The sequence below is a fragment of the Hydra vulgaris genome, chromosome 02 (genome assembly GCF_038396675.1).
Source record: "Hydra vulgaris chromosome 02, alternate assembly HydraT2T_AEP".
NCBI classification, from domain to species: Eukaryota; Metazoa; Cnidaria; class Hydrozoa; order Anthoathecata; family Hydridae; genus Hydra; species Hydra vulgaris.
Window position 1 is genome coordinate 35,134,459 of NC_088921.1, and position 22,819 is coordinate 35,157,277.

At 26.9% G+C, this 22,819-nt stretch overlaps 1 protein-coding gene across 1 annotated transcript; it reads left to right on the forward strand.

Annotated features, from left to right (window-relative positions):
• Positions 1-246: 246 nt before the first annotated feature.
• On the forward strand, positions 247-21,931 carry LOC100207189 (F-box/LRR-repeat protein 18). The gene is made up of 9 exons (XM_065790713.1): positions 247-351; positions 446-578; positions 1,700-2,603; positions 2,727-3,223; positions 3,733-3,812; positions 13,378-13,540; positions 14,179-14,320; positions 21,414-21,496; positions 21,570-21,931. The coding sequence occupies exons 2-9, from the start codon at positions 454-456 to the stop codon at positions 21,724-21,726; spliced, it is 2,151 nt and encodes a 716-aa protein (XP_065646785.1). The 5' UTR covers positions 247-351; positions 446-453; the 3' UTR covers positions 21,727-21,931.
• Positions 21,932-22,819: the final 888 nt, after the last annotated feature.

Consider the following 22,819-nt stretch of genomic DNA (forward strand, 5'->3'; position numbering starts at 1 on the left):
TAAAGTGAAATGTTTAATAACAAATTTTTTTAATAATAAGTTCTGGACAAAAATGTACATGTTAAAAAGTAAATGGACAGGCAGAGAAAGGGAGGCTATATATATATACATATATATATATATATATATATATATATATATATATATATATATATATATATATATATATATATATATATATATATATATATATATATATATATATATATATATATATATATATATATATATATAATACATTTATATAATTTTTTTTACATAGATTTTACAATTAAAAGTATATTATGACTAAAATTAAAGTGATTTTTTACCAAAAGGCTGATGGAGGTGCATTTTATAAGAACAAAATAAGTAAGTTGACAATACTTGTAAGTAGTTTTATTTTTTGCGCAAATGAAACTTATGGAGTTTTTTAAAAATTATGCTGTTAAATCTATTTATTTAGTGTTATAGATGGAGTGTTTGACAGATGAAATATTATTGATGATATTCAAACATTTACATACAGATGAAATTACAGTTATTTCCCAAGTAAATAAAAGATTTTGTAATGTTGCCAGAGATGTCTCTTTATACAGGTATTTACTACATATTAATATGTTCTTATCAGGGATGTAGAATTCATAGTTCAGAGTTCCTATATATGTATAGAGTCCAGAGTCTTGGGAGTCTATTAATATTTTGGGACTCTGAGACTGTTTTTTTCTTATTTAATTATTAAGATGCTTCAAGTAAATCTTATAGTCTTGTCATAGAGCACTGTGAATGAGCATTTAATCAGGAATTTCACATTGCTTTTCTTACTATTTTTGTTTGTGTTTGGCCAGATTTGGCATCAGTTTAGAATTCCCTAATATGCTGATCTTTTTTAAATTTAATTAATTAAATTTAAAATATTTAACACTTGGATAAACTAATGTATATTTAAATTCTAAGAAAATATTGATGCGTACAATGTCACATAACAAATGCTTGCTAACATAATAAAATCTTTTAAAAGTGCAATTAAACCATTTTATGTATCAATATGGCAGCAGGGTTCGCTATAGCAACTTGAAAGTAATTTTCCTATCATAAAAGTTACAACAGCTGATCATCATGCTAACCCTTGTTAAGATAATGGCAAAACATTTAAAAGGTTTTGAGTACTATCTAAATGAGGGTTATTATCTAAGTCTTTGCATCTTTCAATTTTTTAAGATTTTTTTTTTAATTGTATTAGCAAATATTGGTCTCAAATTATACATAAACATATGCTTATAGTTCTGTTTAAAAATTATTTGCATTTTTGTAAAACTATTCAACCCCCTCTAACTATTCAAAAAACTTTAAATCATTAACATATAGCCTTCAAAGATTAAAACTTACATAAATTTACATTTTCATTTAAATTTATTTTTTTCTATCAGGTGGCATAATGTTTTCTCCATATGTTTTTTGGTTTTAGACTTATATGCATAGACTTATATTTTATATATTATATATATATATTATACTTTTAGACTAATATGCATAGTTTGCATGGATTTGGAAAATCATATTTAAAAATAAGCATTTGTTTTTGATTTATTTTAAAACAAGTTTCAAACTTAAATAAGTGTATAATGGAATATGTTTAATATATTTTTAAGTATATAAATTATATTACTCGTCACTTATTACTATGTTTATTAGCTTAAACAATTATTTGTTTTTTTAGAACTCTTTCATTTAAAAATAAATTGTTATTATCAGCCAAATATATACACACACTTATGCATCGATATAAAGAACAAATGTTATCATTGTCGCTAATGGAATGTTTTTGGATTCCTTCAAACAGTTTAAAACTAGCCCTTGAGTCTTGTTGTAATCTTCGTGAGTTATATTTGACAGGCTCAAATCTGCAATTTAGTGCTTTGGAGCTTATAATTAATAATAATCCTTACCTCACAAAACTAGCATGGAGTGTACCTGACAAATATTCATTGGTTCCACTTATTCATCCAACAACTGGTCTGCCGACTCAAACATATCATCAAACTCAAAAAATGTTTAAAAGATTAACTAGTATAATGCTGCGGTTTAACTCGTTACCCAGCTTTGAACATTTTCTTCCAATTTTTGACTCTAATGAAATACTTGTAAATGAGTTAGGTTTGGAATACTTTAGTGATCACTCCTCGTGCTTCAACACCATTGGAAATTCATATTTTCTCTACATAAAAAGTGAAGAAAAGTTTTTAGTGCGGTTAAGGGATGCTGTGATTGTCAATAGATACCTTCATTTTAATCTTATTGTAATGGACTTTATTATACAAACAGTTAGGGAAGCTGCAGATACTGGTAGTCTCACTGCTCTTATAGCACCTGGAACATCAAATTCTTTTTGTTGGAATTATATAAAATCTGTCTTTAAAACTATATCATTTAAAAAAATTGATTTAAGTTATTGTATTCTTGGAAAAGAGCAAATGGCATGGCTTTCTAATTTAAAACAATTAAAGCATCTAAATTTAAGCAATGTCAGTTTGTTTAAGCTAAACTTAATGAAAGTAGTAGCTCTAAATAATCCAATGTTAGTCTCACTTAATTTATCATCTTGTCATGATTGGATTGAAAAGGTAAGATTTTCTCTAAAATTTAGTGTTATTGTTTCCCTTAGTTCCACTTTTTTTGTTTGTTTGTTAGTATGTTTGTTTTTGTTGAATAAATTTTGATAATTTTGATGCTTTTATATATAATAGGATTTACATGGATTAGAAGCTTTAGCATTACACTGTAGACATCTTAAAGAGTTAAATTTGTCTTCATTACACATACATTCTGTTAATACTGATGTCAATAAACTTTGTCAAACGGTCAGTAAAATTAAAACATTAAAAGCTCTAGCAATACCTGCATGTGGTTTAGTGAATAATATGTTTCCTAACACTGATGACAAAAATGAAACATTACACAGAATGTCAACTTCAAAATCTGTTTCTAGTCTAGTGCTAACCACTGGTTTTTCGCCTCATTGTACTCCAAGCAAATTACTCAAGTTAGAAACATCTGAATCTGGAAGTTACTACACAAGAAATACTCGTTTGTCTCTTGAAGATGAAAATTTAGTTTGTCAGAGTGGCTGTGGTTTAGATTTTATTGTGGAATACTGTGTACAGATTGAAGAATTAGAAGTAGTTGATACCGGATTTAATTCAGCTTTTGGCGGAATGAACAGTCAGAAAGATCAATATTTCTGGTATGTTTTTTTCGATGTAATTTAGATTTAATTTTAAATTTTGTTTTAAACTATTGATAACTGTGTTCATTGACAATAAACACATTTTTGTTTCTCTTATTCAACTGTTCATCAAACTTGTTTCATTTACTGGTGGTTTCAACTCTGTATGACCTAGTAACTAGGTCATGCATAGAGGTGTCAAAAGGCTTACTTAGAGAAAAGATGTCTTTCAATCATGAGGAAAACTTTAAAGTTTTATTTATACTGATGTTAAATTTGGAAAAAAATGGTAATTGGACACAAAAATAAAAATACCAAATAAAAATTGTTATCTCATTTTTGAACTGCAATTAATTTTAAACTAACAAAAAAAATTTGCATTTTAAATTAGGCATTTATCAACAAGTTTCAAAATGATATGATATTAGAGTTGATAATGAAATTTTCAATTAACCTTTTGGCGTCTCTGCACACATATGCTCATTAGTCAACAACTATATAAAGCAATTATTTAATTTTTAATTTAGTCCTCCAACTTTTTATCTAAAAGATAAAGTATTCTTTTCAATCTGTAAGCTTCAATCGTTAAGAAAGTTGACACTTGCAGGTAGTAAATTTAAACTTTTTTTTAAAATTGGGATTTATATTTTGATTTTGAAATTATAAAATTTATAAAACTGTTTAATACATTTTAGATTTTTTTAATGAAAAAGTCAATATTTTTTAATGTGTTTTCTAATAAAACCTCTTATTAACTGAATAATTGTCATAGTTCTATGGTTTTAAAGACTAGGAGGCTACTTAATTGTGGTTATAACCCTCTCTCGACTCTATATACCTTGACGAACAAGGCCGCTGTGTGGAGAAACAAGTTGAGCGCGGTACTACCAGGGACATGGTAGGGATTGATATGTTTAAATAAGTAATAAAGATATATATCACATAAATAAAGCTATATTGATAAAATTAACAAAACATCAAAATGTTTAAAAACTATATTGATAAAACTGCATTAGCTAAAAAGGTTTGCATTTGCTTTAATTGTGATTTGTTAATAAATATTTCAAATACAAAGTTTATTCAGATTTGCAAAGACTTTTGATATCTTCTAAAACTTTTACTGCTTGTTTGGCACAAATGTTGGATCTTTGCATATTTATTGGTGAAGAATTATCACATCAAAACTTCGTGAATGTATTGATAGCCTTTGGATGATGTTTAATGGCTTTCTCCAATTCTTTACCATTTTCAGGGTTAAACATTTGGTTTGAAAACCAGATATCTGCCCATTTTCCAGCAACAAGCCATCTCAAGTCATTGTCTGTCTGAAGAAATTAGTATGTAAGCAAATAGTCAAGATATTGCCTGTGAGTTCCATCTAGATTGGGTAATATTTGGTAAACTTTTAAAGTTTTTCACTACATTAATCAGATGCTTCAAAAACTACATGCCATCTCTCCATTTCAGTTCATTCTTCTTCAATTGTATGCCACTATTGTCGAAGTTTAATGTTAAATAGTCATATTTACTACATATTGCTTCAACAAAATAATATGACAGTTCAGGTGAATTGAGAAATCCAAGAAAGTCATCCAGACATAACTTTAACAATCTATCTAATATATGGTGTTGACAACCAACATAGAGAGATTTCTGAAAGCCAACACTTTCAAAATGTGTCATTAATCTCTTTATCGCACCACTTTTTTTCTAAATGTTAACATTTGTAGTGTCTATCACAATCATTTTTAAAACCTCTTTTTTATTGTTCTTTAACAAGACTACTTGACGTTCCCTACCCCAACTATTTTTTTCCATCAAAATGCAAACATCATTACTGGCACTGATCTTTTGTCTATTGTTAGAAAATTATCTATTTAATATCAAACATCAAAACCACAAACATTTTAATGACTCTTTGTATCTAAAAGTGACAAAATTAAGTACACTTTATGTGAAAACTAATTAATTGGGGAAACAAATTTAATTTTAATGTTTTTTAAAAAACCACAAAATTGCAACTTAATAGACTAGAATGTTTTTTATTGTTTTAGTTTTAAAAAAAAATTATCTTGACTGTTTTTATTATTTATTTATTTTTTACTGTTTACCTACATGGACTGACAAATAGGTAGTACATGCGAGGAGTGCTGCCTAATTGACTGACAAAATAGGTAGAATGTGTGAGGATTGTTGCTACATCGACTGACAATTAGGTAGGACATGCTAGGAGTGTTGCTACATCACTGACAAATAGGTAGAACATGCAAGGAGTCTTGCTACATCAACTGATGGTTTCGATTTGGGCAGGCAACCTATCAATTAAAAAAACTTAAACTTTTTCTAGTCTTCTAAATTGGCTTTTTTTTTAAAAAAAACATAAAGATTATACTTTATGTTCAAAATTAAAGTCAACCAAGCAAGAATAAATAATTGTAAATAAAACAACTTTAGTGGTAAGATTAACAGAATAATCATTAATGTATATAAGAAGAATATGCAGCATAAGGTGCTATTTTGTGATGTCCCTGAGGCTACTGGTAAAGAAAAGGAATGCTTTTCATTAAGAATAGCTCTAATGTTATTATTGGAGAAAGATTCTATAATTTTGAAACCTTTTTTATATACCATATGGGGAAAGTTTATGGAGAATACTCGCATGCCAGACTATTTTTGAAAGTCTTTTCAAAAATATTTTAAGTCAGAAATAAGGGAGAAAATCCTTTCCTTATTCAGTCTAAGAAAGAAAATCCTTTCCTTATTCTGTTTATTTTAGTATAGTATATATTTAGTCAGATGATTAATGAGCATATTTTGTTTGTTTATACAGACTTTTAAATAATATTTGGTGAGCTGCAATTCCACATCGCCATCCCTGCTAATTCAATTCAAGATGCTGTATTTAATTCACAGTATTAAAAGTATTTTTTGTATTAAGTTGACTTGTTGTTTTTGTATTAAGTTTGCTTGTTGAAACAAAAAAAAAGAGGTTGTCTCTTCAGCCCATTGGAAAGATTCAAGTTTATTACATGCAGTTTTCTTTACCAGCTCTAGCTTGGCTTTTTATGTGCAATGATATTAACAATTTCAATTACATATAGTTTAGTATTTGGTTCAATTATTCAAATATTATTTAGCAAATATATAGTATTTGATATTTGAATATTATTTATCATTAATTGGCAAATACAACGGTAAACTCATCTTTTAGCTTAAAAAAATGTTTTAATTTTGTTAAATATTTTTGTTTTCTAATATGTTGATAATTCTAATAAAAAGTAGTAAAATTTATACAAGTTTATTAGTTTTGAAACTTTATTTTTTATTGTTTTTAATAAAATAGTTTATTAACATGAATATACCCAAATAACAAGTGCTGTAATATTTATACAATAGTAAGATCTACTGAATTTAGATTCAATTAATTCGGGAGATTTTCTTATGAAAAAGATTTTTCATAAGACACTCTATTATTTAATAGTTTGTAATAATTATTTGTAAGTTATTTTTAATCTAGGGCTAGCTAGAATAATTAGTGTCATAAAAACTTAAAAAAGTATTAAAATCACTTTTAAAAAACATACCATTGCATTGGCAACTGACTGTGTATATGCTATGCATAACTTTGGATGTAAATGTTCACTGCGCGCAGTACATAAATAATGCTATTCATCTGGCTCTGATGGATATTTTCTACAATACTAGCAAGAAACTAGGTCTTTGTAAAAAAAATATGTGATGATAAAATTATTTTAAAACTTTTAGAATCAGAATTGTATAGTAATTTTAATGACTTTGAAAATGGTGAATTGTTTGTTGAAAATTATAAACAAGACCACTGAATATTTATTAAAGTATATTATATTAAGTATAAGAATATTTATTAATCTATTTATCTAAACTTATTACTGAAATAACTATTACAACAAGGCAGTAAAAGAAATTTGAAAAGTTGTGGATTTCTTTTGTCATCCACCAGAAATAGCACTATACAGCAATATGTGGAACAAGAATTATTTTAATAAGAGATAATAAAATGAAATTCTTGTAAAACTTTAATTTAAAGATTTATCATGCATTAGTAAAAAAAGTCTGGAAACGCAGGCTGTTTTTAATAGTTTTATTGTTTAAGTTAAAAATCGGGTAGTCTTTGTGAATAAGGTGCAAAATAAACTTTTATGATGGCTGAAAGTTCAAAAGATTTAAATAATTTTGAGCCTATTTTTGAGTTGCATAAAGACGAGTTTGATTCTATTTTTGCAGTTATTGACCAGGATTTGTTAAATGATGTTGCTGAAAAACAACATGCTTCAGATATACCATAAATAACATTTTCCTGTCTATTTTGTAACAAAAAATGTTTGAGCTCTAGAGGCCTCACTCGTCATGTAAATATTAAACATTCTGATGTTTTATCAAGTAATTCTAATTTCTTAAAAGTTATTTAAAAAATTAAAATATCAGTAGAAACTCTTGATCTTGAAGACTTTCAAATATATTTAGAAAGAAGTGTTGCAAAGCTTTCATCAAATAATTGTTTTGAGTACATAAAAAATCATTTTAAAGTTTATGTGATTAATTTCGATATAGCTAACACAGCATACCAGATTATAAAACCAGTTATATCTTTATTTCAAGGAAATGCCGAAAATTTTTATTCAGATTTTTACAAATGTATCTTTGAAAATATTGGTTCAATTTTTATAGGAATAAATACACAGTGTTCCACATTTAAAATTAAAGTTCAACAACTTAATTATGTTACTTTCACATTTGACAATTGAAAACAATTATCTGATACTATCTCAATTTTTAAAACAGCTATTTTCATAGCTACAAATGACTAAAAACGTTTTTGTGGTATCAGAATATATATATATATATATTACTAGTTTTTTATTAAATTGTTTTCTTTTCATTAGAAAAAGGTTTTCTATGATCAGTCCAATTAGTCAAATAAGGATTTTGCTTTGCAAAAAATTTCATTAAATGGGAGTTGAAATCAAAAGATATAACTATATAAAATTTACAAAGACTTTATTTTGTGGGGATTAGAAACTTTACACAGTTAATAGTTTTTAGAAAATATTTAGGGCCAACATTTTATGGTATTTATTACCATATTCTAAGTTTTTTCAGAAACTTTCCTATTTATTCTGAACTTATTGAGTTTGTTTATTAAATTTTTTTATTTAATAAAATTAAGTTTAAAAATCTGTTTATTATAATTTACTTGTTATCAACAAGGGAATGATATCTCAAAACTAAATAAAATGTTTAGGGTAAACCAACCTTAAAATAAATATAAATGCACTAATAAAAATAAAAACTCCCACCCACCCGTTTATTAAGTCCCCCAATTAGAAATTAATAAACAAGAGCATTTTTTTGGCACCTAAGATAATTTTTGATCAATATATATTTTTAAGAGTATATGAAATAAGCAACTATCAGGGAGGGTTATAGTATAAACTTTTTGTTCATGATGTTTTGAAGGCAGAATGTTTTTTCACAAATTTATGTTTTGTTTGCTCTTTTTTTTAAATTTATTTTTATTAACCTAAAATTTAACTACAAATCGCATATTTAAAAAGCTGAATCCTTATGAATTAAAATATTGAAAAAAATTAGATTGTAAAAAATTTTACATGAGTATTGCACTTTTGTACTTGAAGCATTCAAATCTTTTTCATCATTTCTTGAGTCCCCTTTCCCCTTGTAATCAAGTTTAATCATTCAGTAGACTAACTCTAACTTCAATTATAACTCCAATACATTTATTTATATAAACATTTGTTTATACTTATGTGAATTAAGGATGCTTTGCAAAAAATTGCGATGATTGGAGCCTGGGAACAAAAATGATCCAAAATTTTTGCCAAAATATTTTATCAACCTTTTTCCTCAGGTTTAAGACAGGGTGGAAGAAAATTTTGGAGCTTTTTTGTTCCCAGGCTCTAATCATTGTTATTTTTTGCAAAGCATCCTTATTTGATGTAAGAATAAACATATAAATGTTTGGAGTTTGCTTCATGTCTGGAAGTTAGCTATCTCAAAGACTAAAAAATGCTGGATCCGCCCCTGATGTATATTAAAAGAGTTTTTTTCAGTAGTCTATATTTTATGAAATCAGCCGAGAAAATTCAATGTTTTTTTTTTCAAAAAAATGCTTAACAAATGACTTTTTTCAACACGAATACTTTTTTTTAGCTAAAGATTTTAAGCAACTATATAAATAAAACTGGGGCTATGATGTATTTACATTTTTTAACTTAAGTTAATAATTATGAAATTTTAACCTCAAATTGTCTAATACACGAGTGTCAACCCTGCCTATAACGTCAATCTATTCAAGCAAGAAAAGAAAAAAATTTTATATTATTACAACCTAGTATAATATTATTTAAATGTATTCATCTTTTGTTGATCAAATCAATTAATATTGGGTCGTGAAGTATCTGTTCATTTAGCCAATAATGTGTTAACAATTTGTGGCTATGAAAATAACCGTTTTAAAAAAATGTATTAGAGAGAAGTTTTTGTTGCTTTCTGCATAGTACTGGCTCTTCATTAATCTCAAAGTGAACCTCTTCCTGGGAATTACCATCTTTTATAGGTCGGAAGACTTTTTGATATCGAATGGTATTATCATTATAGCCAAAATCACGCACAGATGGATTATCTTTGCGAGAATCAATTTGGCGTTTATGCCCAAAATAATTTTCAAGTGGATCTTGACAAAGTCTTTCTGTTAATACATAAGACACACCATTAGAAAGTAAAAATTTTATCAACTTTAACAATTAACAGTAATTTAATTTCCTTCATAGGTTTGCCATGATAAGAAGGACTTTACTAACAGTATTGCTAAGAACTTGAGCTGCCAATTTGATGTTCATAATAGAAAAAGATGATAATTTAATGTGATCATATGATAATTTTGGAATTAGATGTAAACCACATGTTTGGTCTTCTTTAAAAATGTCTGCTATGTGACTCCATAGAATGTATAAACCATCATTCCACATGTATCTAGTACATTTACCAGAGTCAGAGCTATAAATAGTTTTTTGTTTTCTTAAGAAGATGGGGGGGGGGGTCAGATATAAAGTAAATATACCTTTCAGGACAATGTAGATTAATAGTTTTATGTGACATCTACATCCTTTTTATCATTAAAATTATAAGAGCTTGAATGCATTTAAAAAAATGTTCAGTTAGGAGTAGCACCATCGTAAGTTGTTGCTATAACTTTTAACTTGCATTCCAGTTCACATATACCATCAGCTTTCCAAAATAATCGAAAAATTTGGGTTGATGATATTCCAAGTGTAGCAAAATTAGCTTGTGTAAACTTAAAAGGGTTAACTATACTGTGTATCATAAATACTAGAACATGAGTTGCTACTGCATCAACTTTTTGTAAAGTTGCATAGTCAATATCGCCAAGGTCGACAAATCCTATGATATCTTCTGTGTGTTTATCCCATACAAGACTTTCTTGAATTTTAATTTCATCAAACAACTACAATATTTTTCTATTTCACTAAAATCTTTTACTTTTGATTTAAATTCTTTAACAATATCAGGATTGAAACCACATTGAGAATGAATATAATTCTATAAGTCACGAAGACAATGACGGCTTGGTAATACAAAAAAATCACTACCAGACTTTCTATCAAAGCGAATATCCTCATATGCGCTAGGAGACTTTACACAAAGGCTAAGGCAATACGGTATAATCATAGGATGATATCGTGATATCGTACTGATGTTGGATTTGATAATAGGTATTTTTGTTGCCCATTCCAAAAGAACTTCATAAATGGTGAAACATATTTATCAAAAGCATTTGACATTAGGCTTTTCATGTCATCATCAAGGTCAGAGGTTACTTGAAATGAATTTTTTTGAATTTCTTCTTGCATATTTTTCATTTCTTGTTTCAAAAAAGCATTTTCAGATTGATAGTTTTGCAAAGTAAGTTTAATTCTATCAGGTGAAATTATTGAGATAGGGGCATTTAATTGAGCAGGTTTTGTGATTGTTTCAGCTTTACATTTTACAGCCTTATGATGTTTATTATTACGTGACAATTCCAAAGTTTTACACTCATTACAAATATCACCAGATTTTATCAATAACAAACACAAAGTTGACCTGTTAAATTCACTCTCAAATGTAGTAATTGAAGAAACACTTGGGTTGTACAACTTTGTAAGAATACGTTTTTTTAAAATGTTTGAACCAGAGGCAACACCCTGACATAATGAGTAAGTTGATAAAAGAGTAATAATACTCAATAAAGTAATGTTTTTAACTGATTTGTTATGATTAGAATATATCTCATGCTTATCAGGTTCTAAGCAAAACATTGTATTGTAAATATTAGGCTAGGTTGAATATATACTTCATATTGGCGTGTAGGTGAATGTTGTCTAATTTAAAAACTTTGACTAAATCTTTTGATTTAACAAGTTCCCATAATTTCAACTTAAGAGCGTTGACACAATCTACAAATTCTGAAAACGATTTATAAAAAGAATGTACATCATTTTGAACTTTGTTAATTTCACGGAAATCTTTTTTCAAGTCAATACTTAATGTTGGAAGTTTTGATGTTGCTAAGGAACTAAAAAAAGAAAAAGAAAAAAACTACTTTTAAATGAAAAAAGAAAAATTAAAACATAGATTCTCTTTTTGAAATTTTTACCTAGATGTTTGAACACTCTTTTTTGGTAAATTTTGTGAAGGTAAAGATCCTAGTAAAAGTCTTGCTCTGGCTGAATCTATAAAAAATATAATATTTTTAAAACAATGAACTAATGATAGATTTATTTAAAATAATAATTATAAATACTATCAGAAATATAAACATATATATATATATATATATATATATATATATATATATATATATATATATATATATATATATATATATATATATATATATATTATATATATATATATATATATATATATATACACACGCGCACACTTGTTTATGTGAACACAAAGCCTATTTCTATTAAATTCGTGATCTTCAAAATGCCTCTTGCATAAATGTAAAGATTCACTGACAATTTGTTTTCTTAAAGCTGAATCCATCAAACGATCTTTTGTGATAATCTATATCAATTTTCTTCTCCATTCAACATTATAGTCATCTTGACCTTTAGGAAGACTGAATATAGCTATATCATGTGAATAACGAGAAGTAGTACAACCATATATTGAACAAGTTGCTTCAGGCATTGTACTTTTAGTTAAACTCTTTATAAAAAATTGTTTGTTTTGCACCTTAAAGTAGGCTGGGTACAAGAACCTAACATCAACGCAAAAACTATTGTTTCCAGCTTGCTGAAAAAATTAATATAAATGAATTTTAAGCATCTGATGGTTGGCTTGATTATTGGAAATCAGGTATAATGTTTCTTTAAAGACGGTATGTGAAGAGGGTAACTCATGTACAGCTGAAATGACCATGCCATTGAAGGAAACAACTCTCCCTACAATTTTATCCAGGTATGAATTTGATGAAATATATAATGCAGATGAATTTGGATTGTTTTTTCAAATGCAACCTAATAAGTCACTAAATCTTCAATCTGAGATGTATATATCGGGAAAGCACAGTAAAGTTTGTCTTACAGGAATGGTTGCAGTAAGTGCAGCAAGAGCATTTTTTAATTTATAATGTATTATTTTTACCTTTGAAATCAAAACTTTTGATAACTTGAATTGTTTTTACTTGTCTGCAAAAGTTCGTGTAATAGAATGTCCTGATAACTCAAACTATTTTCTAGGTCCCTTGAAGGTTTGAAATAGGAGTTCACTATATATATATATATATATATATATATATATATATATATATATATATATATATATATATATATACACCCTATTAGTATATATATATATATATATATATATATATATATATATATATATATATATATATATATATATATATATATAGGGTGTATATATATATATATATATATATATATATATATATATATATATATAATATATATATAAATGTATACACCCTATTAGTTGCATTAAGCATTTTTACACTTTTTTATACTCCAGAAATTTTGTAAAAATTTTTCTTACAAAATTTCTGGAGTATAATTCAATGTAGTTTTAACTTTTTTCAGGCTTGTCAGGTGTTGGAATGTTTTCTTCATTATGTCAGATAACTGGCTCGTGTTGTTTATTAGAAGAACTGTCAATTGCTCATTGTGGACAAAGTGGACATTCAGGATCTCTCTCATCATTGAGACAAGCAGTTCTAAATTGTAAAAGACTCAAGAAGTTTAGGTCAATTTTTAACTTTAAAGTTATTATTTTTTATATCAATATTTTTCATAAGATGGGTAAAGAAGTTCAAAAAGCAATATTTCAAGTTAGGTTAAAAAGCTCAGTTTTTTTTTTCTTTTAAGTTGGTAGGATTGAATATTATTTGTGTTTGATTTGCTCAAAGAATTTTAATTATTTGTATTTATATTTGATAATAGTATAATATTAAGTTTTGCTATTCATTTGTTTGCGAATTTATTTCTTTGTTTTTTTTCTTATTAAATCTTACTAAACATGTTCAGATGTTTTTTTAACACCAACATTTTCTATTAAATTTGAAACTAGAAGCTTAAATATTATATTTTACAGTTTCCTTAAACCTGGCGAGATACTGACATTAAAATTTGGGGAGATACTATTATATATTTTAAAAGAATTGATTTGGTATTAATTATTAATCTAGTTCATCATTCAAAAATATTATAGTAAAGTAATATTATTTTTATTATAATTTATTGTTTTGATTTATAATTTATTATAATTTGTCATTGGAAACAGAAAATATAATCCCAATAATAGTTATTTATATCTGGTATATAGACTTTATATCTATGATATATAGGGTCATCCAATTTTTATAACAAAATTCTATCATATAGATTGGATCAGCCTTATTTCCATTTGAAGGAAAACATCCTTGAAGCTTTCCACTCCTGTAAGAATCTTCAGTTGTTATGTCTTATCAGTAAAAATGGGAAAATTCCAAAAAAAGTTGAACACTATGTAAACTTGTTTTATCAGGTAAAATATTTTACATCTAATATAAAAATTGTTTTAATAATTGTAATTTATTTTAACAATTGCTAATTATTTTGTGAATCTTAACATTTTTTAAATGGTATTATTGAAAGCAAAAAAATATTATTTTAGTATGTAAAAAGTATTTTCTTCATAAAAATTGTTTTTTTAACTAAAAAAAAATTGCTATTTATTTGCTAGTCATAGGCACAATCAATTAATTTCTTTATCAGTTCTTTTTTAAGTAAAAATATCTAATACTTGTAGAAAGCATAATTATATTTACCTCCCCATGGCTAAGGATTCCACTACAGCGGAGGAGGCTTTTTGTTTGTTTGTTGTTATTTTTATGTTATTGCTACCAACCTTTTTTCAAGCCTTAAACTCAGAAACACTTGATGAACGAGGCTGCTTCATAGAGAAATAAGTTCATTGCACTGGGGTGTCAGGGACGAACCTAGACCTGTTTTTAACATCGTCCTACGGTAAATTCATGTATTCAAAAAAATGTCTTTAAATCAACTCCTTATTTTAGGATAAAACTAAACAAGATAAACACAAATGATTAAAATGATGATTGAAATTATGATGATTAAAAATCATCATAATTTCAATCATTCATGCTTCGTGTTGCTCCATCTCAAGAAAATCACAATGCTTCATGTTGCTCCATTTCAAGAAAGCCATGCAAAAGAACAAATTGAACCATTTATGAAAAATCTTATTGCAAATTATCAAAAAGCATTTTATCCTTAGAAAGATGTTTCTGTTGATGAAATGGTCATTAAATATAAAGTGTAGATGGAAAAATAAACAGTATAACCACAGCAAACCAAGAAAATACCGCATTAAAACATTTGGTTTGTGTGACAGTGCTAGTGGCTATGCCTTTAACATCCTTACCTACTTTGGAAGTGATACATCTTAAAACTCTGATGCATATGGAATGAAACAATCGGAAAAAAATTTTGAATACTTACTTAAACCTCTTGGAAAGGGTCACAATATTTTTGCTGATAGATATTACACAACACACTCTTTGATCTCCTATCTAACATCCAAATCATTTCACTACGCTGGAACCTTACAAAAAAATCGCAAGAATTTTCCAGATAGTATCAAGTTCCAAAAAGGTTGTAGAATGAAACATCTACAAACAAATTGTTATCACAGTGAATCTGGAATTTTACTTATTCAGTGGCAAGATAAGAAAGCTAAAAAATGTAGTAAAAAGGGTAGTAGCTGTTTCTACTAAGTTTGCAAAAAATGTTGTTGTAGTATCTTCTCGTCGCAAAGGAGTCAGGGAAATACCAGAAATTATTCACTGGTACAATCTATCAATGAATGGTTGTGATCATTTAGACCAATCTGTTTCATATTACAGTAATTTAGATAGAAAGACAGTTAATTGGTGGAAAAGAATATTTAATTGGCTGATAGAAGTAACTCAAGCTAACTCTTACATATTATATTTGTTAACTCGTCCACATAATTCAAAAAGAATTACTCTAAAAAAATTTATGGAGAATCTTATTGAAGATAATTCTACACTTTTAAAAAAAGCTCCACAAGTTTCAAATCCAGTCTTAGAAAAGACATTTGATTAAATATGTTGAAAGCGATAGAAATTGTGTAGTCTGTAGTACTCCTGTCAATAGAAAGCGCACAAATTTTATATGTTCTGGCTGCAGTAATGAACCTCATTTGCATTCTAAAAATTGTTTTTTGATTTACCATTCCAGATAATTTTTTTTATCATTGAAAGTACTTTTTTTTTTTTAAGCACATTTTACAAACTAATTGATTTTTTTCCTTTTTTATATTTCTAAATTCAGTTCTAAAAAAAAACTGGTTTTAGCTTTTTTCTGTTCTCAAAAGAAAAGTAAAACTATTTTTATTACTTATGATTCCATTCCCTATGTAAGTTGTTAGAAATGTCTTTTAAAATATTTTATTCTTAAAATATATAAAAGAATTTTATTTTTGATTTAATTTTTTTTTCTTTTAATAAAAAACAACGTTTTTGAACTCTTTGCATTTTCCAGTATGAAACGCTGTGTATTTAATGTTTATATATTTAAAAAGATCTTTTTTTTAGCTTTCTTTATATATATAGTTTGTTATGGTTTCAAACAGATTTATTACTTGAATTTCTATTAGTTTTGAATAATATGTGATCTTAATTTTTTTTTTTAATTAGAGCGTTCACGGCGAAAAGTTTTTTAAAAAAACTGCGGTAGTGAAAGAGTTAATTAGGGAAGGAGGAGAAGAGGGGTAGGGAGAAGAACTCAAAAATATAACTGTCTTCCAGTAATATGTTGCATTAATTTGTTTCAGAATTATGTTTCAGTAATGTGTTCCAGCAAATATGTTCCAGTTATTCGCTCCAATAATATGTTTAAGTTCTTCCAGTAAAATGTAATAATCCTGACTTAAAAAAAATTCTCCAGTAATTTTTTTCAAGTCAGTATTATCACTCTGCTACTGGTAGCATTCAGTGCAATCACATAACATGCAATCACTTTTTTAAATTGTTTTTGTAAAATCTTTAACTCTAAAACACAACTTTTGAGTATCTTTTGACTGTTGCATAGAGAAACAAGTTGAAGATGTTACTACTTGGGTATGAACTCAGAGCATCTTACTTACAAAGCAGCGCTTAACACTACACCACTACAGCTATCTGGTTATTATGTAATAACAATTACTCATTTCTTTTTTAAGTTTACTCATTACTCATTCTAAAAAAAAATAGCTTTGTCAGATTTTCGTTAAGGTATAAATTTTTTAGTAACTTATTCTTGTAGATTTGAATTCAATTCAAAATAATCTTTTTTAAGTTTGTTTTCAGTTTTATTTATTGAGGGAGAAGTGTCATTGCTTCTTCAAAACCAGCACACACAAAAAAATAGATAAATTATAGAATGATAATGATGAAATTCCTTTATAGAACGATTATAATCATTTTTAGTATGAAGAAGCATATACAGGCCATAACCTTTTTAAAAATTGCAATGGGTATTAATTTTTCCAACATTATGAATGGAAACAAAATAAATTTAAGTTTAAAATAAAAAGTTTGCATGACTATTAAAAAATTTTGGTTAAAAATTCTATTTTGATTTGTTTAATTATTATTTCTAAGAATTCTTTTTTAATGTATTTGAATTGAACTTTAAAATTTGCTTATGACTATAAAGCACCAAGTTTAAAAAGTTTCTACAAAATAAAACTAAAGTTTTTAAATAAAAACAAATTGCTAAACATTTTTTTAAATTTTTACAATTAACAGATAACTTTTTCGCTGTTCAGCAAAAAATAATTTTTACAGCATAATTTTTTTTTTTTTTTATTCTGATTCACTCCCAACAAGGCTGCAAGCAACCACTATTGATAGCTCCTTTGAGGACCATGATAGTATTTGTAGAAAAAAGAGATATGTTACAAAGATAGGAAAGAAGCTCAATCTTAGCACATAGAGCAAGTCCAACTACGTTTACAATCAGTTTTTGGATCTTGTCTAGAAGAGAAAGAGCATCATTTGAAGAACCAGTCTAAATATGACAACAGTATTCCATACAGGGATAAATAAGAGATTTGTAGAGGTAAAGAATAGAATCAGGAGAGAGAAAATGGATGCTCATTTAGCAATTGATTGTATATATGATTTCCATGAAAGGTCAGTAGTAAAAGATAATCCAAAAAGACATAAAGAAGAAGAATCAATGAGAGGTTTGCCATTCATTAATATAGGAATGTTGACAGTACTGCGATAGTTGTTTGCAGTAAATAACTGAGTTTTGTTGGAGTTAAAATTTACAATCTGCTATTTCAATGTTTTACAATTGTCTTGTTAAACATTTTTACATGTGCAAAACATCATCACAATTTTAGAGAATTATTTATAAATAAAATTTTGAGCTGAACTGGTAAGTTTTTTAAACTAACTCTGACAAATCCTCACTGGTTTATTTAAGGATGATCGAAGATGTTATACTTTGATTTGACACGGAAAACAAAGTCTCGGATTTGCACGTTGAAACAAAAATCAAAATCAAATTCTTTCTAACATTTTTACGAATACTTTGATTTGACATGGAAAACAAAGTCTCGGATTTGCACGTTGAAACAAAAATCAAAATCAAAGTCTCGGATTTGCACGTTAAAACAAAAATCAAAATCAAATTCTTTCTAATATTTTTACGAATACTTTGATTTGACACGGAAAACAAAGTCTCGGATTTGCACGTTGAAACAAAAATCAAAATCAAATTCTTTCTAATATTTTTCAGTTATTTATGATACTTAACTTCAAGAAATATCTTCCAAAAATCCAATAAAGTGTTTAATGTGGCATCGAATGCTTTTAATTTTCTTGACCATATAATTATTACTGTAAATCCTAAAAATGATTTAATCAATACAAATCTTTAAACCTGTTATTGATTCAAATTTATGATATTATATCGAACTGAAGTATTAGAATTAATCATCTTTTTTATTAAAAAAGTTTTGAAGATCTCTCTGAAAAAAGTTAAGTTTTATTTTTCAAAACTAAATCTAGTCTAAGCGAAATCAGATATAGATTCTCTTTTTCATGAAGAGACAATTCAGGTTTTTATAATTGTTACTTTAACGAGATTTCAAAAATAACGGCCCATTTTTATTATTTTATTATCTCCCCAAATATTAGGCTGGCTGAACAAAAAAAAACAATTTTACTCACTAGCAGTGAGCAAAAGTAAAAGTTAAAAAGTGAATGCTCATGGCTCAATGTACTCAAAAATATGTGAATAAAGTATATGTATGTATATATATATATGCAAACATTGTCTTCTTTTTGTCCCGGTTATGTGTATATTATTTTATATAATACTGCATTGTATGTATTTTTTCTTACTGATAGAAAATATGTATATATATATATATATATATATATATATATATATATATATATATATATATATATATATATATATATATATATATATATATATATATATATATAATATATATAAATATATATATATATATATATATATATATATATATATATATATATATATATATGTATATATATATATGTATGTATGTATGTATGTATGTATGTATGTATGTATGTATGTATGTATGTATGTATGTATGTATGTATGTATGTATGTATGTATGTATGAAAAGTCAAAAAATAGTAAAATAAAGTAGCAAAAAGATAAAATGAATATCCAATTATCAAAAATAAAACAAAAAGCCACTTATATAGATACTCGTAAAATTAAAAGCAATTGCTCACCATTTATAAGTTATCGCTTTTTTTATTTATGCACTTTTTTTCTTATATAAGCAATTGCTCAGAGTAAAAGCTTTTACATAAAAAAGAGCACTTGCTCAAAAATTTTATTCACATAAAGTTGAGCAATTACTCCAAAAATGATGAGCCCTTATTTATTCACCTGGCCTATTAGTGATATTGGTTGTTTGGTTTTTTTGTTTTTTCTCTCTTTAAATCATTTTTTTATTAATACAAATAGTTTATGTTATTTATAGGCATGAAACATTAGTCTGTAAGTTCAGGGCACACAATTTCCAATGATTTTTCTAAAAATTCATTTAACTGCAAGCTTCATTAAAATGAAAAATTTAAAGCTTTAAATTTTTGTTTAATTGTACTTTACATTAGTTTATTCAATAAACAAATTCATCCCAAATAAAGTAGTCCAACGGATTAAGGTGAGGCAAGTTTGTTAAACAATTTTTTTTTGTCAATTACAACTAAAAAATTTTTGCACTATTTTTGAACCTTACCAAAAATTCCAATTGTCGCTGAACTCTTTGTTGCCATATTTTTGAACTGCTGGCAAAACTTTTTTTTATATAAACTTTGTGGATTGTTATTCTATTGTCCAAGGTGACCAACGGCACTAATTCTTCCAAATTTTTTTTTTTTTGACCTCTAATCACACCATATCTTTTTGTGGAACTTTTAACTATCAGTAAGTATTTGATTACTTCTTCTTGTATGCTTGACAATGTAAGTCACTTTCAAGTATTGTGTGAGACTGATGAATACTTTGTCATCAATCTTTTTTTTTTTTCTTTTTTTTTAAGAAGTGAATTTTTGTAATTAGTTTATTTTGAAATAAGTTTTTGATTATAATACTAAGCTTATAATATTTTGAAAAGAGTTTCATGTGACTTGATAGCTGCAATTACATTCATCGGCTGCATGAACTACGATTGCATCCCTGATCTGAAAAAAAAGAACATTTAATAAAATGAACATTTTTATGTAGTTATTCTACCGTCTATATCAGTATGGTATGATCATTAAAGTTTGATGCAGACAGTTAAACATCAATTAGATGTATGTTAGTACAAGTAAAGTTGTACTAACTTACAATGTACTTTTTTTACAAGTGGTAGAAATTGGTTTTTAAAAACAGGTTAATACTACCACGAGCTTCTCCCTTAGATTCAAGATGGGTTACTTAAGCATTTTGAGTGAAAAGAGCTTTTTATGCATCCTGGTCATATTTGGATACATAGCCATGACCAGTTTCATCTTTTACTGAAACTCTGCTAATTTTTTTTTAATTTTCTTTTATCGCTTTTGATCAAAATCAACTTGTTTTATTTTTTTATTTTATTTTTCAAAAAAGTTTTGGAATACACTTGTTCTTCGGTAATCCATAATGATTTTCTGCCCTTCCATAATAGTACAAGTTTCTTTATTATTAATAAAATAAAAGTTTAAAAAACTTTAATAGAATGATATCTCTTCTTAAAGCGCAATTTAAACAGACAATTATCGATCCGAAAGAGAAAACCAGATCAGGAAATAAGATTACATTCTATTATATCTTGACTCTTCATTATTTAATTTGCTTGCTACAAGTAGTACAAATACGATCTTACAATCATTCTTACAACAATCAAACAAGCAAAATCCTTCAACAAATATGGTCTTAAAATACTTTTAAGACCGTATTTGTAAAAGTTAACTAAAGAAGATGCTTTTTCAATAAAATTTGGGGTAAAAGTTTTGTTTTTGTTTGATTGATTCTATTAATTTATTCAAATAATTTTTTTTTTTTTTTAGTGTCAAAACCTTGTAGGTTTTTTCTTATTTTCTGGAGCATCAGCATCCGATTCGAAGAAAATTCACACAGAGCTTAATCATTTGTGAGTTACAGTTATATGTTAACTAGAGAATTGTTTTATTTTTAACGATATGAATACAATTTATTGCATTTAGATTTGGTAAAGCGAGACGTTCGTCTTGTATAACCGTTCTCTCTTATCTTAACTCACTCACAGAAGAAGGGCTTAAAAAAGTACCTTACATCTACTTGCGTGATGTGATAAAGTTTGAATCTTACGTTGCATCGTGCAAAACTCAAACTATTCCCTGATATTTATACGCTATTACTATCGCAGGATTCTGGTGATTCAGATTCTGGTTGGGGGGGGGATGCATACCCCACCCACCCATCCTTCCCCCCCCCCCCTGGATCCGTCACTGATTACAATCGCAGGTTGTTTGTACATATATCATAATCACAACGATTTTTTTGTACATAATTATAATTAAATAATTTTGTTTTAAAAATTTATAACTTAGTAGCTTAAATGTGTCTATATACTATTGAAACAATGACGAAAGTTTACGATTAATCATAGTCGCGCGCTGAGTTCAGTTAAAAATTTGTTGTTGTTTTTTTGTCGTGTGATTCAAATTTTCGGATACCAGAAGCTAATTTTTAATAATGCTCAACAACAACATGAATGGTTGACGAAAAAATATTTATTTTATCCAAAGGTAAATTACGCAACGCAGAGTTTAATTAATAGGCAAAACAAAAAAGATAAAAAGTTTTCTTTTGCAGAGTCTTTAATTAAACCAAAAATTAAAATAATGCTTCAAGTTCAATTAGGGACTTTTATACAGGGTGAGTATGAGATTTCTGTGCAATTTTATAGGGGATAAATGAATCAAATCGCTATTACAAAATATTATATAAATCTTTTTTTAATAAAAAACAATGGATGATACTTCGAACAAAAAAAACGATTGTATAAAATGGCTGACTGACCATGGCTTATCTACAAGTGGCACTTTACATAAGTTATGTATCAGAATAGATAAATTTAAACTGTATTCTTCCCTAACTCAAAACTAGAAAAAAAGGCAGAAAGGCGTTTCGTATTCGTAACTTTCTTGAATACTACAAGCATCCCACCTTTAATTGCTCCTTGGAATAGTGACGGTTCGTTGTACCCTTTTATAATTCCATATATATTTAAAAAGTACGCTTTAGATAAAAGAGAAGGCTGTTTAGGACAAAAAAAAACAGATATTCTACTTTGACGAGCAATAAAAATGTGAGTGTTAAAGCTTTAACGGATTTTGGTTTAACTAATACGTTGTTTGTAAGAGAACTTATAAAAAAATCTTATGTAGAACAAATTCGTCCTACTGTAATATTATTTAAAAATAACATTCCA